Source organism: Blennius ocellaris (assembly GCF_963422515.1).
Source record: "Blennius ocellaris genome assembly, chromosome: 24".
Classification (NCBI taxonomy): Eukaryota; Metazoa; Chordata; class Actinopteri; order Blenniiformes; family Blenniidae; genus Blennius; species Blennius ocellaris.
In genome coordinates, this window is record NC_137673.1 from 3,025,954 (window position 1) to 3,041,317 (window position 15,364).

General features: G+C 45.3%; 1 protein-coding gene across 1 annotated transcript; it reads left to right on the top strand.

The window, feature by feature from the left end:
* Positions 1-926: 926 nt before the first annotated feature.
* LOC308147796 (cyclin-dependent kinase 5 activator 1-like) lies at positions 927-2,545 on the top strand (the record flags this gene model as incomplete). The annotated part of the gene is made up of 3 exons (XM_080520129.1): positions 927-1,322; positions 1,657-1,794; positions 1,931-2,545. Exons 1-3 carry the CDS (start codon positions 945-947, stop codon positions 2,543-2,545), a joined length of 1,131 nt encoding a protein of 376 aa, XP_080376255.1. The 5' UTR covers positions 927-944.
* Positions 2,546-15,364: the final 12,819 nt, after the last annotated feature.

Here is a 15,364-nt window from a genome sequence, read left to right on the forward strand (position 1 = left end):
TTCCTGTCCACAGGTGCGACATTTTGTTTGTTTGTAGAAATTCTTTATTAATTTATGAAGTGTGTGTGTATGTGTGTGTGTGTTTTCAGAATGAATCTGGTCTTGATCTTTCCCCATAGCTCCCTCTAATGACCTCATATTCACCAGTCACACCTCCATCTTCATCACTCTAATCATTTCCATCTTCTTCATCACTACCATGAACTGCACCTCTGTTATTATAGCTATTGTCATCTTCATCATCATGATCACTATTGTCATCTTCATCATCATGATCACTATCGTCATCTTCATCATGATGACGATGATCATCATTGTCATCACCACTATGATCATTATCATCATCACCTTCATCACTATGATCACTATATCATCATTATCCCTGTCCTGATCACTATCATCTTCATCATTTTCAATATTATTATCATTACCATCATCACCACTATTGTCTTCATCATCATTATGATCACTATCATCATTTTCTGAATTACTATCACTATTGTGAACATCCTCATTAACATCATCATCATCATCTTCATCATAATCTTCATTATCATTATTGTCATCATTTTCTTAATTATTGTGAACTTTATCATCACTCCATCGTCATTCTTTCTCACCATTAAAATCACCATCATCATCATCTTCATCGTCACAGTGCATTGTGGGAGCTGAACGGGCAGTTTGATTGACCGGTGTCTGTGATGACATCACGGCTGAGTAAAAGGCCCCTTTAATGTTTTCTGCCGCTCCGCAGGAAGTCCCGCCTCCTCACAGTCTCACTGAACCAGCGGCAGGTGCAGGAGGTGCCGGAGGAGGAGGAATCATCTCTCTTACTGGACTGCTCACTCTCACCCCCTCCATCCTCACACCCCCTCCCCAACCCTCCCTCCCTCCCTCCCTGTCCGCTGCAGAGGCTCTCACGCCTCGGTCTGGTTGTCGCCATGGGAACGGTGCTGTCTCTGTCTCCGGGATGGAGGAAGGCTGCTGGCGGCGGGTCGGAGGAGCTGGATGTGCGGAGGGTGCAGGAGAAGGAGGAGGAGGAGAGGAGCGGGAAGAAGAAGAAGAGGAGGCACCCGGTGCTGCTGCACGCGCTCCGGTGGAAGAAGCGGCTGGTGGCCGCCCGGGCCAAGAGGAAGGGCGGGAAGAAGGTGAAGCCTGCGGCACCGGAGCAGCGAGAGCAGGCGGCCACCGACGGCCCGGCCCGCACGCTGAAGGGCGGGCACAGGCAAGGACCCATCCCGGTGCCCATACCCACCGTGCCAGAGCTGAAGCAGGGCCGCTCGGAGGGGATCCTCTCCCCCCGCAGGGTGGTGGTGCAGGTGGGTGCCCCCCGAGAGCCTTCCGATTGGGCGCAATCCGACAGAGTGGGCTCATTTCATCCTGCAGAGATGTGAGAGGAAGAGGCTGAGCCGGGACACTTCGGACTCCACTTCTGCCAGATGAAGACGATCCGCTCCTCGTCGACACACTCCACACTTCCATGCAGACTTCACATGATTCAGCAGCTTTTCTCAAGGAGTGACTGCAAAGCCGATCTTTACGCTTTGCTGTGTCATGATTTCTTCATTCTCCTCATCGGTAGAGATTCTGTAACACATTCTGCTTCTTCCTCTGCTCTTCTCTCTCTCTCTCTCTCTCTCTCCTCCTCTGCAGGCCTCCACAGGCGAGCTCCTACGTTGCCTTTCGGATTTTTTGTGTCGGCGTTGTGTGAAACTGAAAAATCTTTCGGCCAGTCAGATCGTCGTGTGGTTTAGAAATGTCGACCGCGCACTGCTGGTTCAAGGCTGGCAGGTCTGTTTATTTGTTTGTTTGTTTGCGATCGCTCCTCAGACTGCAGCCACCTGAGCTCGGCTCGCTGTCGTAGCCGTAGCAACGCCGCTGGATACAGGGACGTGACCAGCGGCTGCTTTGTGTGTGTCTCCGACAGGATCAGTGCTTCATCAGTCCAGCTGGTCTGGTCTTCGTGTACCTGCTGTGCAGAGACGCCGTGGACGAGGACACGTCCTCGGAGCAGGAGCTGCACGCCACCTTCCTCACCTGCCTCTACCTGGCCTACTCCTACCTGGGCAATGAGATCTCCTACCCCCTCAAGCCTTTCCTGGTGGAGTCCAGCCGCGATGCCTTCTGGGAGAGAGCGCTGGAGCTGATCGACCACCTGAGCAGGGACATGCTGCGAATCAACGCTGAGCCACACTTCTTCACCCAGGTGTTCCAGGACCTGAAGAGCCAGGGGGGAGCCAGAGACAAGGAGACGCAGGGAGGAGGCAGAGACAAGGAGACGCAGGGGGGAGTCAGAGACAGGGAGATACAGTCGGGAGTCACAGACAAGCAGATCCAGGGCGGATTAAGAGACCGGGAGGTACAGGGAGGGGTCCAGAATAAGGAGACACAGGGACAAGCCGGGGACAGGGAGACGCAGGAAGGAGTCAGAGAGAAGGGGGGAGTTTGGGCCAGGGAGACACAGGGAGGTGCTGGGGACAAGGGGAGAGACGAGGAAGAGAATGGAGACGATGAAGATGGCGTTGACGACCTGGATCGTTAAAATGTCCTGGTACCTCCACCTCACCTCCTCCTCTGCAGGCCTCCACAGGCAGGAGACCCATCAACCCACCGGGGTATGAATGTAAAAGGTCTGCAGCAGCTGTTACCATGGTGACAGGACAGTGGGTGGTGACCTTTGACCTTAAACAAGGACACACGCATGCTGTCAATCAAAGCCAATAGTATCATTCGATTGTATTTAGCTATACATAACCAGCCTGAATTATGTTCAACAGGGGGCGGAGCCAGTGAGAAATGGGGATCACACACACACACACACACACACACACACACACACACACACACACACACACACACACACACACACACACACACACACACACACACACACACACACACGTGTGATGTCATGTCAACCTGAAGAATGGAACTTGTGTCATAAAGGAAATGTGTCACTTGAGTGTGTGCCTTCTCGTCCTTACACACACACACACACGCACACACACACACACACACACACACACACACACACACACTGGGCCACCGTAGTGTTGTGACACAGAAGTGGGCACGCTGTGTGGGATATTTCTATAATTAGATGGTGAATTGATGTCCCTATGTATGCTGAATGAGATATAAATGTATGAAATATAGGTTGTGAATATGAATAAAGATGGAAGACAGATGGTGTATTGATACAAAGATGGCTGATGGTTCAGATGGAGTAAAGTATATGCAGAAAAAAATTCAATTCAACTTTATTTATATAGCACCAATTACAACACAGACAACACACATATACAACACAAAATAAAAAAATAAAATAAAAACACCACTAACTATAACAATAATAATAATACGAAAGAGAAAATGTAAAATCTAAATGCTGCAAAGACTTTGATTGGACTTTGATACCGTGTGTTGCCACGAATTGTTTCCCCCGTCAGGAAGATGGGGGGACTTGGACGTGGTGCAGGTAAAGGCAGAGGGTCCGAGACAAGGAGTGCGTGGAGGGGACCGTGGCGACCTCACGTGAATTCTTGGCCACCCTCTTGGCCTCTCACGCCACGCAGCGTTCTGCCCCAGTGGCCACGGCTGTCGTTGTTAACCTGGGCGGAACCTTCTTTGCACGGTCACAGGAGCACCGCCGGACACTTTACCTGCAGCACCGCGTTCAAGTCAGTGAAGTTCAAGAAAGAAACATAAAACAACCATGGCGTTTTGGTAATATATCATACTAAACCACTGCCACACATTCTGTGATAACAAATATTCCACGACTGTAGATAATTAGACAAATGTGGTGTGTCAACCTGAAGTTGTATCACTAATTATGATAGCGGCTAGCATCGGCTAATGTTTTTAGCAAACATTTCATAAGTTCCCCTCTAGTTGTTTATCGAAAAAAAGAAATGTGTCTTTGTGTCTTGTGGATTTTATATTGCTCGAGAAAGCAAATAAATTTAAGTCTGTTTTTTATTTTCTAGTTCAAACTGGCGTGTTGTATCCGATATAATGCAAAGTCACTGCACAGGTGTTACGAATTAACTAATTAACGAACCTTTGCTGCTGCAAGTCAATGGGAAAAAAAATTAATGCATAAATCCACGGGCGAAAAAAAAAAAACAGAATTTGCGAGCACGCAAAAATTAAATAGTGTTTGTATTTCAATAAACGAATCACAAGAAGCAACATTTTCATCATTATTTTTATTATTATTATTTTCTTAACAGACAAATAATATCAAGAACTGATGGACCATCAGGCCGAGGACTGCACTTTGCCCAAGAAGACTCCAGGGTGAGCGTAGAGAAACTTTGAATCCTATTTTTCCTCACACACTGTTTATATGCATGTGTTTTGGGCTCAGATTGTGTTGTCATGACTGGTGTGTATTTCGCAAAGTAAAACAAGTGTGTGTAGAAGATTTCATAGAATGTTTATGTTCACTGGCTTTATTTTGCGTTTTCATTGTGGACCCGTGTTAAAACCAACACTCCCACTGACTTGTTCAAACCATCGACAAAACTGAACCTACAATAACATTTTACAACCTTTTTTTGTGGTTTATCAGTAATTTGAAAGATATTTATCGTCTTTCCCTTCTATACATCCCAAGATAGCAAGTTGTCTGAGAGGAACTGTCAATATTGTTGGTCAATGAAAATATGCATGTTGGTGGAGAAGGATTGCCCGTTCACACAGAGATGGATGATATATAAGTGGTAGATTGATATGTAGCTGGATGGTATTAAAACACATTCAAGAAAATCACATAATATGAGCACAGAGGCACATTCTTGTTCCCGAATCCGTTCAAAACACAATCATGTGTCATGCAGTCGTGTGTTTTGTGTATATTTAGCATGCAGTAGCACGGTTCAGCCAGCAGGTGGCAGTATGAGACTGAGAAATGTCCTTCAGACGCTGTGAGCGCTCAGACAGCAGAAGAGAAATTGATCGTTTTAGACGGAGGACAATTAGATTTTCAGCAGAATCACTGAGAAAAAGAAAACAAAATTCATCTGGAACTTTAAAAAGGAAAAATAAAACAATCTCATAGTTTTGTGTCCACGTTAGACTTATGTAAGGTTAATTATAGAGCAAACGTTTAAGGATTTTATGGAATTCTTGAATTTATTTTTTCTAGAGATGTATCAAATGTTATTAAATGACCACATCAAAAATATTTTAAACAAATATTTGTGTCGTTTAGTTTTTATGTTAATTGTAGTTGTTCTACTTCTCCACTAGATGAAGCCATGTCATTTTCCAGTCATATAAAATGTGTTTATGAAAACCAATTAAGTGATAGTTTGGGAAGTGTAAGCAATTTATTGACATAATTTCAACAATGGATTCAAACTTGATTTATTTAGAAACATGTTTTAAGTGATTACCAAATACCTGGTCTCCAATCACCCAGAAATAATAATAATAATAAGGTTATCAAGCCTGTTTTCACGTTCAAGGACAGTTTTACTTTTTGGATGCACTTTAAAAAGTGTCCTTGTAAAATATTTGTATTATTCCCAGAAGGGTTTGAAGAAACTAAGATGTAAACATGTCATTTCCAGGTGATGTGTCATTTATAATTTAATTAAATGTATTTTCAAAATGAAGTTTGCATGTTCTCCCTACCCGTGTGTGAATTTTCTCCCGGCTCTTTGGTTTTACCTCCACAGGCGTTTGAGGTGAACTTGTGACTAAATGACTAAACTGGATCGACTCCAGCACTGCAGATGTGTCTTATAATGTTATTCATGCCATAAATTTTATGGTAGCAATGAATGTGCATCGGCAGAGTTTTGTTTTTCTGGAATCACTGTTTAAAGACAACAAAAAAGAACTTTAGCGTCTATTTATAAAACGGTGATTACAGCAGGTGTATAAAAGAAATAGCTTAATCAAATCGGCATGAAATTACATTTTTCTGAACGTTCTTCCAAAGCAACGTTGTGCACATCCTCGGGGAGAGGGTGAGGAAAACATCACTTATTGCATTTATGAGAAAGATCAAGTTGCTTTTCCCAGATGGGGAGATTATGAAGAGAGAGAGAGAGAGAGAGAGAGAGAGAGAGAGAGACGTGGGCGACCAAATGTTTTCCACTGTAGTTGTGGTGCAGGAGACCCAGAGACTGATGTGGAGCTGGACTGGCTTTCATCCACCAGTCTGAGGTGTTCCTCCACCAGTCTGAGGTATTCCTCCATCAGTCTGAGGTATTCCTCCACCAGTCTGAGGTATTTCTCCACCAGTCTGAGGTGTTCCTCCACCAGTCTGAGGTATTCCTCCACCAGTCTGAAATATTCCTCCACCAGTCTGAGGTATTTCTCCACCAGTCTGAGGTATTTCTCCACCAGTCTGAGGTGTTTCTCCACCAGTCTGAGGTATTCCTCCACCAGTCTGAGGTATTCCTCCACCAGTCTGAGGTATTCCTCCACCAGTCTGAGGTATTTCTCCACCAGTCTGAGGTGTTTCTCCACCAGTCTGAAATATTCCTCCACCAGTCTGAGGTATTCCTCCACCAGTCTGAGGTATTCCTCCACCAGTCTGAGGTATTTCTCCACCAGTCTGAGGTGTTTCTCCACCAGTCTGAAATATTCCTCCACCAGTCTGAGGTATTTCTCCACCAGTCTGAGGTATTCCTCCACCAGTCTGAGGTATTTCTCCACCAGTCTGAGGTATTTCTCCACCAGTCTGAGGTGTTTCTCCACCGGTCTGAGGTATTTCTCCACCAGTCTGAGGTATTCCTCCACCGGTCTGAGGTGTTTCTCCACCAGTCTGAAATATTCCTCCACCAGTCTGAGGTGTTTCTCCACCAGTCTGAAATATTCCTCCACCAGTCTGAGGTATTCCTCCACCAGTCTGAGGTCTTCCTCCACCAGTCTGAGGTATTTCTCCACCAGTCTGAGGTATTCCTCCACCAGTCTGAGGTATTCCTCCACCAGTCTGAGGTATTCCTCCACCAGTCTGAGGTATTCCTCCACCAGTCTGAGGTGTTTCTCCACCAGTCTGAGGTATTTCTCCACCAGTCTGAAATATTCCTCCACCAGTCTGAGGTATTCCTCCACCAGTCTGAGGTATTTCTCCACCAGTCTGAGGTATTCCTCCACCAGTCTGAGGTGTTTCTCCACCAGTCTGAGGTATTCCTCCACCAGTCATTGATAGTAAAATTTAGTAAAATTGAATTTGACTTTAGGAGTAGTAGTGGTGGGAGTTGTCGTCATACTATTGGTGGTAGAAGTCTGAGTATTATTATTAGTAGTAGTGGTATTAGTCATTGTAGTAGCAGTATTCTTCGTTATGGTAGTGGTGGTTCTCGTAGGACTAGTTGTCATAGTTACTTAGTAGTAATGTTAGTAGTTCTTCTTGGTGGTAGTACAAAGCAACATTAATAGTAGAAATATTTAAAGTTGCAGTAAATGTAAACCAATCCAAGTTTTGACTACACACTTTTTTATTACTAACACTGCTTGAGACAATGCAAAATGGACATTTCCATTGAAAAAAGCTGAACATCAACAGTGATAATTACTATGCTAATGATAGTCTTGGTTTTTAAAGCACCTTTAAAAGCAGACTTTCTGAGTACTATAAAAATCCACGATGCGCCTATGTTTAGTAGTTGTATATGTTCAAACCCAAGCTGTGGTGGAGAAACGCGTTTAATAAGCAGTGAGTTCAGCTCTGTTTTCTCTCTGGGGATCAGGGAGGAGGAGGAGGAAGAAAACAAGGTCCCTGATGGGAAATGTATGAAATCATAAAACTCCAATTACAAATAGATGTTGCAGGTGGAAAGAAAGTGGGCCCAGAACAAAGTGTATTACAACACCTCATCACGGAAGGCCCCCCGGGCCCGGCTGGTGACGGATACTGCGTATTGCACACGGAGGCCCGACTCTTCCTTCAAGGGTCAGTGTGTTGGACGGCGCTCTCGGGCAAAGTCCTGCATTGAAGCAGTGTCCAGTGGTTCCCGGGACTGTCCAGAATCATCCACGCATCGGGCCGCGCTCTGCTGACACGGCTCTTATTCATCTGCTGAAGGAGAGTTTTCTCTTTTCATTTCTCTGAAGCTCGGATTTCAGGGCGTCCGTCCTTGAAATTTATTGCTTCGGCGTCGACTCAAACGGAGCATTAAAGGCTCTCTTTCTTGGAAAAGCGCCCGCAGCTTCCAGACTCTGCAATTTTTAACTGGTACGTTGGTGTTTACAGTTTGTATTCTTCACATGCAGGCTGAGATACCCGGGAGCTGTCGCTGGAATACAAATGAGCGCTCCCCATAGTGCTGCTGTTGTGGAAAGCAACATGCTGCAAAGGTGCAGAGTCATCGTATTGATCCATTTGTGGATCGGCTACATTAGCAATTCATTTGATCGTTTCTCAATCGGCCGCATGACACGGACACCAACTGGATTTTTCCGGTTCATGTCTGCATGAAGATTGAGGTTTGACTCGGATACTCAACATTGTGAAGAAAAACTGCGTCTGATGTCAAATGAGAGAAAAGGGGACATATTTAGTCTTTCTATTTATAGTTTCCTTTGAGCCAACAGCAAACTGCTATAGAGTCATTTAGTGAATTTAGTCATTTATATTGAAGATGTTCAATCAATGTTTCAGTTAATCTTGTTTTCACACATTTTCTCTCATCCTCTGCTTTAATGATCTTATTATGTTTAAAGAATACAGATCCAGCCGTGGAATAAGTGCTCCTGCGTTCGCTTATTTGGTTTTAACCAGCATAATGTTATCAGACACTCCAGTTAGAACTTGCATAACAAATCATCAGGACATGTTCTCTCCTGGTGAGGACGGCATAGTGGCACACAGAAGAAATACCCCGGTGGGCTGCATAATTGAGTTTAACTCATCAACAATGTCCCCCCCCCTGGTCCTTAAAGGTCTCTCTCCTGCACACACCTGCATAACTGGTGAATTTACTTGTATGAACGTGGCAGCCGTTCATTCATTGAAAAAGCCCTTCAATCTGCGGAACACAAAGCTGCCATGAGTCACCGCGGTGAGCAGCACATAATGAGAAGGTCCAGGATGAGGGCTGAGTAATGATGAAAGAGGAGCAGTTTCAGTGCACGCTGTAAATGAAAGGGATTAAGAGTTGGCTGACCCCCGGCTGAACCAACCGTAGAAACACTCTGAGAGATTTGTCCGCCATGTTTGTTACAGCATTTGAAACGGCGATTCGGGAAATGTTCGCGGAGTCTCAGATTGAGCAAAAGTGTTATGCAGCCGTTGTATGTTTTCTTGGATTTAAAGAGACTTGCAGTAATTTGTCTTCCTGCACGAGCCGGTTGTTGATAGATATCGCTCAGTCCTCTGGTTCACGCTCACCAGCGCCTGAGACGCCGTTCGTCCAGCGAGGATGTAGATTCCTTCCACTTTATAGTATTTTGTGTGGAGAGAGAAACAAAACAGTGTCACGGTCGCTTGTCACAACCCAGAAGGCGCCTGAAACGAGGAAGTCTTGTTCAATTAATCAAACTTGTTATGGTCGGCACGCAAATAAATCATTAATACGCAGGCAAAGCTGGCATCAATAAAGTCTAACAGCCTTAATGAGTGAGGGGAGAGGGAAAAAAAAATGAGATATGAGCAGATGTTCAAAGTGGAGACCTCATCAACAACAGTTACGTAAAGGTGCGGGTGCGGCGGCGGGACACCGGGTGGCGCTGTCGGTCTGAGGGAGGAGCGGAGGCGAGGGAGCAGGGAGGCGGTGGAGGCCAGAGGAGATACTGAGGCTGAGGAGCTGAAGGAGTGAAGCAGGAAGCGTCTTCTCTGCGTCTGAGCGATCAGGAGGGAGAGAAGTGAAAAAAAAACCAAAAAAACGTCGGAGTGGGTGGAGGATAAATGTGGTATAAACATCATATCGGTTTTCCTGCTGTGTTAATTACACCCATTATTGCCCCGCGAGTTTCTGGGTCAGATGATGGGCTTTTTTTCTCTCTCTCTCTCTCTCTCTCTCTCTCTCTCTCTCTCCTCGTCTCGACAACAACCTGGGAGGAGAGATTACAGAAAAATTACAGCAGATATCTCAGACCTGGACGAGGACGGGCCTGGTCTTGTTGGCGGGTTGAGATCCGGCTCCCCCGGGGGGGGGGGGGGACGAGGTCACGCGTGGCGGCACGCTCACCAAACACTTTTCTTTTAATCGCCAGACGAGGAAGATGTCGCCACTCTGAAGCAGGGGAATGCAGACTGAGTAGAACCAGCGGGCGACGTTCTGCCAGGTGACAACAAACCTCCGGGTGGAGGGGAGGAGGGGTGGAGGGGTGGAGGGGATCCGCACGTGCAGACGAATACAAGGCGAGCCGGAGCATAACCAGACCAGATAAGCGTCTCCTCGCAGTCAGTCGGGCGGACTGTGTAACAGATCGGTTGCTTGTCAGGATTGACTCGCTCCTAGACGGCCTCTTGAAGCCAGACAGGAATGATGCAGCAGATCTGTAATGACTGCAACACACTCACGAGCGTGAATCATTTATTTATGGCCGCATAAATCAAGCGGCGTGGCGAGATAAACAGCAAGGGCGAGTTTGCGAGATCTGTCAGTTACACGGCGCCACAAATAAAAAAAAACAGCAAATCGCGGATAACAGAGGCGGCCGTGAATCTGTCGGCGCGAGCAGCCGCTGACGGTCGGAGACTCCATCCTGTGACGCGTCCGTCTTCCCAAGCCTCCTCACCTGGACTCCGCTGAAGACCGGCAAGACGCCTGGAGGTGTTGGGCATTTAGCTGAGGCCTCATCCCCGATCGGCTCGGAGGAGTGCTAGCGAAGTGGCGCTCGCACGCAACTTTCTACCTCATTTCCTGTGTCTGCACCGGGCTGGGACTTGATAGAATGGACGCTTTGTGAGGAAACATGACTTCGGTCCCTCGACGGTCGTCGTAGGAATAGTGGGAAATGCGTGACGGTGGTGATGTGAAGGGTCGTTCAGGACGTGGTTGCGTAATAAAGAGTGTGAAATTCACATTCACGTTTATGATTGGACACATGAAAGAGGCCGATTTGTCTGAAATTAAATCTCCCCTGAGTTTTCCATTGTCGGTTTACATTGAGAGGCTTTCACATGTAGTAATATTCGCTTCTCGCACATTTAAATAAACGAAGGGAACAAGTAATATTATTGAAGTTATAATTCCTCCTCTTCTTGTGTGCACCGTTCACCTGTAAAGGACGGCCATGGGGAGAGCAATTCAGGTGGTCTGGAGTCAACATTTGATGAAACAATTACATTTATACTTTAGCATTTTAACCACACTGCCACCAAACACTGGACAGAGATGACGTTATGTAAGCAACAGGTACAATACGTAGGTATGTGCCTCCTGCCTCTGAGCAGCGATAAATCAAGACGGAAGCAAATGGTTTTTTTCAGCCGGGTTCGAGCGTCGGTAACTCCAGAGTCCTTCCTCGTAATGAAGAGGGTTTTTCCTCTCACATTTAAAGTACTAATTAAAAAATAATTGAGCAGATGTATTTTGCTAACCTCGCCTTAATTACGTTGATGAAAGTGGGATCTGTAGCAGCCACACATGTCGGACGCTCAGTTTGACGCTCATGCGTGTGGATTGGACGGGATGGTTCGGGGCCAAGGCGCTTGTTCTTTTGGTCCACTGCGTCTCCTCTTCCCTTTCCTTCCCTTCCCTTCCCGGCGTTTTAGAAAAACAAATGGCTTAGTGGCACGAGGAACACTAAAAAAAACGTCCTACCGTAGTCGTGCGTCGCGCTATTTTCCCCAACCAATAAGTGATGAAAGTATTTTCACAATCCCGAGTGTCACCTGAGTAAAAATCTACACAAAATGTGTCATAAAACTTAATTAAATTGTATTTATTTCAGGCAAAAGCGTTCCACAGTGGAGCACAAGGGAGACCAAGGCTTGTGACATGTCATATCAAAAATACATTTAAACATAAAGAAAGCAAACTCCCAATTTTGCCTGAAAGGGCATTAAAAAAATGGAATTAAAGATATTTATGGCAACATTTAACTTGCACTCTCATACAGGGGCATCTAGTGGCCCTAACTGGCACTGCATTTATATTTTGATAAAGAACTGTGATAAAATAGAGAAACTACTTCTTATTTAAGTATATTTTCAACTCACAACCTGATCAAAGGCCTGAAATGCTGATGTGCTCATTCCTCCTGCACCGATATAAAATGAAAACCTCCATCCTGATGTAGAAATGAGTGAATGTCGGTACAACCGCCCTCTTTGTTATTGTTTAGCGGCCGCCGTCACCTGGTAGCTCCTGGTGATCGTCTGTAGCGCAGCTTCACGTCAAGCCAGTGTTGTATTAAGAGCATGTATTTTTTGAGTGATTAACTTAACCCAGTTTCCAGCGATATAAGGTGTGACGAGCCCCTCCACCCTCCAGTGGAAGACAGGCAGCCATTTTTCATGAAAGAGCTTCTCGCGTCGCGCTCTTCAGTCCTTTCATCGGTGCGTTTCAAAGACATGACAAAAAAACACCCTTTTATGTCAAGCGGCCGTGATACGTGATGATTCAAATAAGTCCCTCTTTAAGCAAAATGAAATGATCCCTAATGAGTCCTCCTCCTCTTGTCGCGCGGGATAATTGCAGCTCGCCCATTCCCCGTCATTGTTGGGAGGCGCGATGGCTCCATCTGCATTAACGCCGTCATCTAAATGTATACGGGCTGCCGTTCATCCTGCTCTTAACCGCAGCGGCCTGCGGCGAGTTCGCTGATTGCCGCAATCAAGAGGGAAACCGACGACTGGCGTTTACCGGCGTCGTCCGGGATAAAAGCATGCATGATACCGCTTGGCTTTGTTTACGTCTCGCCCCCGAAAGAATACCAGACGACGTACAGTGTTGTGGGGAGTCTTCATGGAGCGAGGCGATGGGGTTTATATTGCGCAATACTCAACTTACTATGGGATCCATGTTCGCTGTGGCAAGATGGATTGGTTTCTGGCATGTAGTGCTATTTATACACGGTCGCTGTGACAGTGCTGTTATTTCCTGATTATCTATCTTCAAGCAAAGTTTGATTAACTGGTGTTTTCAGCAGTTCTTCATGCCTACAAGATGAAAATTGCTTTCCATGTGAGCTTCATATTAATGTTAAATATCTTTGAACAGCAGGAAGAGGAGATGTAAAAAAAATATATGTGCATGTTAAGAGGAAAATAAAGCGTAGTCTTTACATAGAAAGAGCATGAATTTACATTTATGGGTATATTTTCTTTCTGGTTTCATTTGCTTACATGTTTGAATAATTCATTTCCCCAGTGATCATCATGCAGATCGGGGCTATCAATAGCAAACAGTCTCCTCCAGAGAGCATTCGCTTATTGCTTTGGCTGGATGAAGTAGCAGCTTTATGTCAATTAGGAGGGAAGAAATGAGTTGGTGGAAATACTGCAGTTCGACGCTTCAGAGTTTGGAACGACGAGCGGTAAACTGGAAGCAAACGTCGGGCGGAAAAGTCTGCAAATACGACGATATGAGACTTTGGATGACTGTAGGTCAAGGACTCTGCCTTGGGAGTGACATGAAGGGAAATATCAGGGGTGGGCCGAGGTCCGTGGTCTCCTGCTGCCGCCAACTGACGAGTCACTGGACAAATGACATGCTTTGAATGAAACGCACCGAGGTCTCACACGTCGGCCCCGAGCAGAAGTATTCTGTTCTGAACGCCATCTGTGAGTCTCTCCGTCTCTTTCTTGTCTCGTCTTTGTCTGACTAACAGGCTGCGTGCTTCGTGTGAGGGGCCCCAAAGCCGACGGGCTGCTTCCTTTATTTCTGAACCGTTCTGCACGTTGCATTATCATCATTCTAACTTTGCATTGCTTATCGCAAGCAGATGGAATATTTACACGGCCCACAGCTACTTGTGTGATTATCCGCACAGTTGAGTGTGTTTTGGATGCAGTGTGTGTTCTGAACCATGCCGGCTGGGGTCATTTGCTCTTTTTAGCCCTTGTTTGTTAAACTGAGCGTCGTCACGTCGGGTCACGTCGGCTTATTGTTGTTTTCCCATTTCTCATCGAGTCACTTGTTGCATGTGATTCTGCACATTGAGCAGATTAAAGGCCCAAACAACTATTTCATAGTTCACCTTTTTTTTTTTTTTGTCAAGGTCTTTTTATTATTTTTTCAACATACAAACAAAAACATAAACATCAATGATGTTTCACTTAAGAACAGTGAAACATCCCCCTCCCCATAGCTCCATTTGAGCTATTCTCTCAATGGTTCATAGAAAATAAAACAAATCAGAAGTTCAAGCTTTCTAAGGTACAGTGTATACAGAGTGAATATATGCATATGTACACATGCACAAAGAACAGATAAATGCTCATATAACCACACACATACACACACACCAATGGATAATAAAAAAAAAAGCCCTGAGTGAACATTGAAATAACTCAAAAAGTGGTGGGATCATCAGCTCTAATTTACAATGTCCTTGGCTTCCATTTTTTCAATAAAAGTTATAAACGGCTGCCAGATGGTATAAAATTTTTGGGCACTGCCTCATAGTTCACATTTTTAAACACTTACAAAAAAAAACAACAACAACTCCTTGCACAGAAACATTTAAAAAAAAACAAACAAAAAAAAAGCATGTCAGATCTGTGTATTGCAGGACCGAGAAAAGAAAACACAAGTAGGCTGTCAAACAGTTGAATTACGATAAATTCCGGACTAATGACGCACCTTAATAGACGCTTCATCCACTAAATATAAAAAGAATATAAACAATAGGTCGGAGTTACGTGATGCACCTGAACACATCACTCATGAAGCTCGTTAACCCGTTAAAATCGTCTTTGTTTAAGGGTTCAACGCGTGTGGAGACGTCTGACCTCAACACTGCCCTCATGGCTACAGACGGTACTGCAACCGTAAGAAATACAGACGTGAGGACCGAGAGCTTCGTGCACAAACGTCGTGAATACAGTAATCCGGTAAGTTAAGCTCGGCAGAACCCGTTTGTCATCTTGCATGTTTACAATTCAACCTTCAAGTTATTAAAAATGTGATTAACGCAGCGTCAAACAGCTTCTCATCCAAAAGGCTGCTCCACAAAACACATGCCTGGATGTGTTTTTACCCCAGGCCAACATATTTCCATTGCATCGCGCCAAATGTACAATACATTGTCTGCATTTGTTGTAGAAATGTGAAGCAGCAGGAGAACCAGCTCCAGCCTTTTCTTTGGCGTGGAGTCAAAACGCTGCGATGTGGTGTTTGTGTTTTCCACTTGTGCGTGCTTGATCATTTCCAGCAGCACGGACCTGATTTATTGCAGTTTAAAAAAGCTCATTGCTGCAGATAAAGGCTTCCTTCGTGCGTGAAAA